Source organism: Embiotoca jacksoni, unplaced genomic scaffold (genome assembly GCF_022577435.1).
Source record: "Embiotoca jacksoni isolate LCO1_2020_lvr unplaced genomic scaffold, fEmbJac1.0.p SCAF_88, whole genome shotgun sequence".
NCBI lineage: Eukaryota > Metazoa > Chordata > Actinopteri > Embiotocidae > Embiotoca > Embiotoca jacksoni.
The window spans coordinates 169,244-177,500 of record NW_027185445.1 but is presented as its reverse complement, the minus strand read 5'-3'; the positions used below and the strand labels follow the sequence as shown (position 1 = coordinate 177,500).

The 8,257-nt window shown below is 44.7% G+C and overlaps 1 protein-coding gene across 1 annotated transcript in view; it reads right to left on the bottom strand.

The window, feature by feature from the left end:
- Positions 1 to 8,000, bottom strand: part of LOC138192514 (epidermal retinol dehydrogenase 2-like) — a 19,713-nt gene extending 11,713 nt beyond the window's left edge. Inside the window, exons 1-3 of the mRNA XM_069139955.1 lie at positions 7,746 to 8,000; positions 4,680 to 5,007; positions 319 to 450 (exon numbers count right to left, since the gene is read on the bottom strand). Of these exons, the coding sequence (XP_068996056.1) occupies positions 319 to 450; positions 4,680 to 5,000 (453 nt within the window). The 5' untranslated portion in view covers positions 5,001 to 5,007; positions 7,746 to 8,000. The remainder of the gene's footprint in view (positions 1 to 318; positions 451 to 4,679; positions 5,008 to 7,745) is intronic.
- Between the last annotated feature and the right edge of the window lie 257 nt (positions 8,001 to 8,257).

The following is an 8,257-nucleotide window of genomic DNA, read 5'->3' as shown; positions in this document are numbered from 1 at the left end:
AGCAGAGCGGTGTGGTCTCTAGAGCAGGAAGCAGCGATCCTTTCATCAAACATCTGGTTTGTGTGGAACCTCCTCTGATCACTGCACCCTGTGATCCAAACACTGACACAAGTCTCTTCATGTTCTTAAAATCATAAATTCACTACTGGAGCATCGTTAATTTATGCAATTTTTCAGTTGTTTTCTTTGCAGCACACAAAAGAAAAAATGACTCGGAGCGTGTTTCCAGCTGGTCCTGGGTGATCGTAACGTCACCGCTGTCACCGCTATCACCGCCCTCGTGTCTGATCTGATGAAGACACGTGTTGTGCGACTGACCCAGAAGTGAGCCATCGTGTTGACCTCCACCGTCTTCTCAATCAGGGAATCAGGAGCATCCATGAACTTCTTCCCTGTCACGATGCCGGCGTTGTTCACCAGGATGCTGACGTCACCCACCTCACGCTTCACCTGCACGGAGAAGAAAACACTTCAAGTATGATGCAGTCAGACAAAAATCCTGCTCCAAAGGTTTAAACGTGGAAGAATCTGAAAGCGTTTAGAGGAGCTGTTCATACCCTGAGTAAAAAGTTATGAACGTTCAATGATTTTTATGAATCCTCCAGTTCAGATTCTGTCCGTCACCATCTTTGTTAGTTCAGAGCGGTTTGGAGCAGGAAGTGACCATATTTGGACGAGCTGGGGGAGGAGCCAGCGGTGGATCTGAACGATCTGATCGGAAACCTGACGATACTACGTCCCGCCCACCGATAGCTGTAACCTGACTGCACCACAGGCCTGTCAATCAAACAGACACGCCCCCAAAAACAGGTCTTCTTGAATCTTCTTTTCTAATGAATGAGGGATTATTTTCAGATGGACCTCCAGAAAACTAATAAGAAGGAGTGACTTTAGCTAACAACACCGAGATAACTGATGGACACATTTTATTCACTTTGGATTTGATGAGAGAAGTTGAATGGGAGTCTATGGAGCCGGAGGCTTTTTGGAGCCGACCTCTAGTGGCACTCGCTGGTATTGCAGCTGAAGACACTTCTGCATCGGAACCATTTTACAGACCTGAAGCTAAAAACACTTTTATATCCAGTCTGTAGTTTTATATCCAGTCTGTGGTTTTATATCCAGTCTGTAGTTTTATATCCAGTCTGTGGTTTACATCCAGTCTGTGGTTTTATATCCAGTCTGTAGTTTTATATCCAGTCTGTGGTTTATATCCAGTCTGTAGTTTTATATACAGTCTGTAGTTTTATAACCAGTCTGTAGTTTTATAACCATTCTGTAGTTTTATATCCAGTCTGTAGTTTTATATCCAGTCTGTGGTTTTATATCCAGTCTGTGTTTTATATCCAGTCTGTGTTTTATATCCAGTCTGTGTTTTATATCCAGTCTGTAGTTTTATATCCAGTCTGCGGTTTTATATCCAGTCTGTAGTTTTATATCCAGTCTGTGTTTTATATCCAGTCTGTAGTTTTATATCCAGTCTGTGGTTTATATCCAGTCTGTAGTTTTATATACAGTCTGTAGTTTTATAACCAGTCTGTAGTTTTATAACCATTCTGTAGTTTTATATCCAGTCTGTAGTTTTATATCCAGTCTGTGGTTTTATATCCAGTCTGTGTTTTATATCCAGTCTGTGTTTTATATCCAGTCTGTGTTTTATATCCAGTCTGTAGTTTTATATCCAGTCTGCGGTTTTATATCCAGTCTGTAGTTTTATATCCAGTCTGTGTTTTATATCCAGTCTGTAGTTTTATATCCAGTCTGTGGTTTTATATCCAGTCTGTGGTTTTATATCCAGTCTGTAGTTTTATATCCAGTCTGTGGTTTATATCCAGTCTGTAGTTTTATATACAGTCTGTAGTTTTATATCCAGTCTGTAGTTTATATCCAGTCTGTGGTTTTATATCCAGTCTGTGGTTTATATCTAGTCTGTAGTTTTATATCCAGTCTGCGGTTTTATATCCAGTCTGTGGTTTATATCTAGTCTGTAGTTTTATATCCAGTCTGTAGTTTATATCCAGTCTGTAGTTTTATATCCAGTCTGTGGTTTATATCCAGTCTGTAGGTTTATATCCAGTCTGTAGTTTTATATCCATTCTGTGGTTTTATATCCAGTCTGTAGTTTTATATCCAGTCTGTAGTTTTATATCCAGTCTGTGGTTTATATCCATTCTGTGGTTTATATCCAGTCTGTGGTTTTATATCCAGTCTGTAGTTTTATATCCAGTCTGTAGTTTATATCTAGTCTGTGGGAACACGAGTCTGCATGACATCGAGCACCAGACTGGACCAGTCACGGTGCAGCTGACTGAAAAGATCTGAGATCTACTTTGATAAAATGAAAGTGTCAGTGAGCTCCTTATGTTCAGTAACATTTATTCACAAAGCTGAGCTCCACCCAAACCACCTGAATTAGCTTCTTTTCTGTGAACAATAACAAACTGATACTCAACACACATTTAGTATCACATTTCTTTGTTTGAAATTACAATTACACAGATGTTCTCTAAAGTCCAGAGGACACAACTCGTGTGACCAAAATGTTTTAAAGAGTGTCAAATAAATCATAATCGTAAATCTAATATCAGATTTAACTAATAAAGTGTGTTTCCCTTTGATTAGGACCTCCTGACAGAAACACATGTCAAAGTATAGACCTAGTATAAGGCTGGATCTTGTGTGAAACTGGATGGCTTTTAATTGGAAAAGTCACGGTGTAACTTTGATCTCTCAATCTTTATAGCTCCGCCCCCCTCTATTTTAATCCAGCTGATAAATATTGTATTTACATTATTTAACTTCATTTCTGAGCAGCCATTTGTTTCAGCTCAGTGTGAGAGTCTCTGCTGTGTTTCTGTCCTCTGATCTCTGCGTGTCAACTTGGCTTCAGACTTGAAGCTCGATCTAAAAGCAGCGTTTCTGTGATCCCGGTCGTAAACAGCAGCAGGAGCACCCCCGCTGGCAGCTGTCGGTTACTACTGAACAGGTGGGAGGTCATACCTGTGAACTAAACACAACATGAGAACCTCGTATCTGCTGCATGTTTCTGTTGAGCTCACAGTGGTTCACTTCCTGCTGTTTGCTCTCTACAGTACCTGCACACAGTCAACTGAGACAATAAGGAGCTGTTTAGCCAACAGATGGCCCCGCCCTGCCCCGAGGGTGTACGTTTGTGTGGTGTCTGCTGTCAATCACGCAGGACAGCTTTTCTGGTGGAGGTTATTTCTATTGATTATTGAGAGGAACTCCGCTGTGGTGCTTCAGTGGACACATTCATGATCACTGTGTTAAAAGAACGTGACCAGACATCGCTGAGTGTCGTCTAAGTAGATCGGATCCATTTCAGACAAAAGAGCTCAAAAAGCAAAGAGTACAAAGGAAGAACAGGAACAGGATATCTTCATCAACTAACCAGTTAGCCATTAGCACAATGAGCCAATAGTGTTTCAGGAAGTTAGTGTGGAAATGTTTCTGGCAAATGAAGTCATCAATAATCACCTCATAGATCAGACTGTTCATACCAGACAGAGAATAATAAATGGTTAAATGGTCAAATCTCCTCGTGCAGAAACATATCGATCGTCCCATTTAGAAACCAACAGAGACAAACGTTCAGCTGGAGGATGTCTGACTCAGCAAGTTTCAAAACACGACGAGATGGATCCATAAGTCCAGACTGCTCCTGATGCACCGTGACGTCCACGGAGCAGCAGGAAGGTACAACAGATTGTAACTCAGCTGCTGACTTTAAGCAAGAGATTAAACTTATTCATCGGAGTTAAACTTCCTGCTGCACATCGTTCATGTGCATCAGGAGCAGTCTCAGACTCACGGAGCCACCTCGTGATTTAAAGGTGTTCTCCGACACGAACCAGCGTCATTCAGGTCGATGCTTCACATCCCACCGGTCGCACCGCAGCGTTTAAGGATAGGCAGCGAGTACATTTTTAAGCAGAACAGAGCAGATCGGATCGGCAGGAAGTCAGTCAGAGATTTCAGTCAGTTTTCAAATTAAAACTCCCGTGTTCAAACTCCATACTGTCAATCACATCACCGTCTACAAGATGGGAATCTTAAGCAAAACTACTATTTAAAATCCACTCTGCACTATTTGATTTTTCTTCTCCTGATGTTATTTAATGCGGCTGGCAGCACATTACCGCCACCTTCTGACGGGAGTAACACATTACAACCAGGCGCTGGTAAAAACAGGGGAAATAAGGAATAATGGAAGTATCGATTTTGGAGGTTAAAACGACGATTTGAATATTCGTGACCCATCGCTACCGACTTTTAATTTGGACAAAAATGCATTGTGCTCCTGCTACAGACACGCTATGTGAAATAGTTACACAATAAACAGGAGGATTGAAGGAGGAAATGACAACAATAAACACAACGGACAAAAAAGAAGCCGTTGAACAACATAGTAAACCAAAGAAACATGATTAGATCAGGAAGGAAGATGAAACACTTGAAACGCTGCCGGTAGAATATGAAGCGGAGGACGGAACAAAATGTGGACGATGTGTATGATGTGTTCACAGCCTTTACTCATGTTCCCGGCTGCAACGCTGCTCCCACATCTCACTGTTATCAGACCCGATACACTTGAAGCTGCTTTCTCTCAGCTGATAAAGAACCACAGCGATGTGAGGAGGTCAGAGGTCACGGCTCACCTGGTCGGCCACTCGGTACACCTCGGCCTTGTCGCTGCAGTCACACAGATAGTAGTGGACTCGGCCGGCTCCGCTCTCTCGGGCCAGCCGGGCCGTCTCCTTCATGCCCTCCTGGTTGATGTCCCACAGCACCAGCACGGTGCCCAGAGCCGCAAACTCCTGAGCCATGAGGCGGCCGATCCCGCTGCCGGACCCCGTGATCAGCACCACCTCCCCCGTGATGTTCTTCTTCTTCTTGGGCACGAAGAGGTGGATGAAGGACTCCACGTTGTACCAGATGGACAGCAGGAGGACTTGGAGGGTTTCCAGGAAGAAATTCATGATGGTTCTGAAGGCAGACAGAGAATAGGATGGATGAGAGAGGTGAGCTTTAGCCCCGCCCACTCTCTTCTCCGGAAACAGCTGAGCTGTGTTTTAAAAAAAGATGCAAATTCTATCAACTGTTAGTTCTTTCACAGAGAGTCTGTGTAGCCAGATGATCCAGTCCAGTCAGGGTGTGGCTCCGCCCACAGCAGACTTCAGGAAGTACCCTCTACTTCTCTCTTATTCTAATGGACTGAGTGGACACCTGTAGTCTCTCACCTGTAGTCTTTTCACCTGTAGTCTCTCACCTGTAGTCTTTTCACCTGTAGTCTTTTCACCTGTAGTCTCTCACCTGTAGTCTCTCACCTGTAGTCTTTTCACCTGTAGTCTTTTCACCTGTCGTCTTTTCACCTGTAGTCTCTCACCTGTAGTCTCTTCACCTGTAGTCTCTTCACCTGTAGTCTCTTCACCTGTAGTCTCTTCACCTGTAGTCTCTTCACCTGTAGTCTCTTCACCTGTAGTCTCTCACATGTAGTCTTTTCACCTGTAGTCTTTTCACCTGTAGTCTCTTCACCTGTAGTCTCTCACCTGTAGTCTTTTCACCTGTAGTCTTTTCACCTGTCGTCTTTTCACCTGTCGTCTCTCACCTGTAGTCTTTTCACCTGTCGTCTTTTCACCTGTCGTCTTTTCACCTGTCGTCTTTTCACCTGTAGTCTCTCACATGTAGTCTTTTCACCTGTCGTCTTTTCACCTGTAGTCTCTCACATGTAGTCTTTTCACCTGTCGTCTTTTCACCTGTCGTCTTTTCACCTGTCGTCTTTTCACCTGTAGTCTCTCACATGTAGTCTCTCACATGTAGTCTTTTCACCTGTCGTCTTTTCACCTGTCGTCTTTTCACCTGTCGTCTTTTCACCTGTCGTCTCTCACCTGTAGTCTCTCACCTGTAGTCTCTCACATGTAGTCTCTCACATGTAGTCTCTCACATGTAGTCTTTTCACCTGTCGTCTTTTCACCTGTCGTCTTTTCACCTGTAGTCTCTCACCTGTAGTCTTTTCACCTGTCGTCTTTTCACCTGTCGTCTTTTCACCTGTCGTCTTTTCACCTGTAGTCTCTCACCTGTAGTCTTTTCACCTGTCGTCTTTTCACCTGTCGTCTTTTCACCTGTCGTCTCTCACATGTAGTCTTTTCACCTGTCGTCTTTTCACCTGTCGTCTTTTCACCTGTAGTCTCTCACATGTAGTCTCTCACATGTAGTCTTTTCACCTGTCGTCTTTTCACCTGTCGTCTTTTCACCTGTCGTCTTTTCACCTGTAGTCTCTCACATGTAGTCTCTCACATGTAGTCTTTTCACCTGTCGTCTTTTCACCTGTCGTCTTTTCACCTGTCGTCTCTCACCTGTAGTCTCTCACCTGTCGTCTTTTCACCTGTCGTCTTTTCACCTGTCGTCTTTTCACCTGTAGTCTCTCACATGTAGTCTTTTCACCTGTCATCTTTTCACCTGTAGTCTTTTCACCTGTAGTCTCTCACCTGTAGTCTTTTCACCTGTAGTCTTTTCACCTGTAGTCTCTCACCTGTAGTCTCTCACATGTAGTCTTTTCACCTGTAGTCTCTCACCTGTAGTCTTTTCACCTGTCGTCTTTTCACCTGTCGTCTTTTCACCTGTAGTCTCTCACCTGTAGTCTCTCACATGTAGTCTTTTCACCTGTAGTCTCTCACCTGTAGTCTCTCACCTGTAGTCTCTCACCTGTAGTCTTTTCACCTGTAGTCTCTCACCTGTAGTCTCTCACATGTAGTCTTTTCACCTGTAGTCTTTTCACCTGTAGTCTTTTCACCTGTCGTCTTTTCACCTGTAGTCTCTCACCTGTCGTCTTTTCACCTGTAGTCTCTCACATGTAGTCTTTTCACCTGTAGTCTTTTCACCTGTAGTCTTTTCACCTGTAGTCTCTCACCTGTAGTCTTTTCACCTGTAGTCTCTCACCTGTAGTCTCTCACATGTAGTCTTTTCACCTGTCGTCTTTTCACCTGTCGTCTTTTCACCTGTCGTCTTTTCACCTGTAGTCTCTCACCTGTCGTCTTTTCACCTGTCGTCTTTTCACCTGTCGTCTTTTCACCTGTCGTCTTTTCACCTGTGCTGCTGTAACATCCTGTCTGTTCATGTGTTTAAGCCCACCAGGTGTTAGAGGTTAAAGGTGATTTCAGGGTCAAACAGCAGCTGTTAACTGTTGACCTTCAAACAAAACAAAATTAATATTTTGACTTTTTAAAGATGAACTGATTTTCTCATGGTCGACTAATCCGTAATTAATAATTCGTTTTTTGGTCTACACACGTCACCGAACAACATTTTTCACGTGCAACTTCAGTAACACCGGTTTACCGTTAGTTTCGCCCGTTAAAGACCTCCCAGCTGTTACCGGGTCGTTAAAGGGATGAAACTAACACGAGAGTCAGAAACAGCTGTAACGCACGAGCAGCGACACCGTGGGGAGCGCGAGGACACCGGGGGTCGCGAGGACACCGGGGAGCGCAGAGGACACCGGGGGTCGCGAGGACACCGGGGGTCGCGAGGACACCGGGGAGCGCGAGGACACCGGGGAGCGCAGAGGGCTTATTGTTTGTCCCGCGGGATTAACGGAGTTCACCCGTGAAGTTTGACTCGTCTTTAACTCCGCGAACAGTCCCGTTAAACCGGAGCTGAACCCGGACACGGAGCTCAGCAGGAGCCGTCAGCCTGACGTGAGAAGATGAAGCGGAGTTACTTACCGGGACTCGAGCAGCGGACTGTTCCCGGAGACCCGTCGTGAGGCGGCTGAGCTTTGACCTTTGCTCTCCACGCAGGCTGCTGTTGCGACACTCGACGGCTGTTATCACCGCGGACCGGCAGACTGGGCGTTTCCCGCTCCGGGCTGCGTGTGTCCGGGACTCGGTGGAACCGGCTTGGTGTTGTCGGCAGTTTGTGTAGCCTGCGGTGAAGAGGAGCAGGATGTCTCATCTAACTCCGCAACAGCAACAGGGAGGCGCCTGGTGGATCACGTGAACCGTAATCAGCCAATCCCGACCCCGCGCGTCTACTCTGCCGCGTGAGGCATTGTGGGACGTGTAGAGTGCTTTCAGAATAATTCAATTCAATTAAATTGTATTAATATAGCGCCAAATCACAACACAGGTTATTTCATGGCACTTAACACATTAAAGTCCTTACAGCAAGACTTTACAACATTATACAGAGAAACCAACAATTCAACAATTCAACAATTCAACAATTCAACAATTCA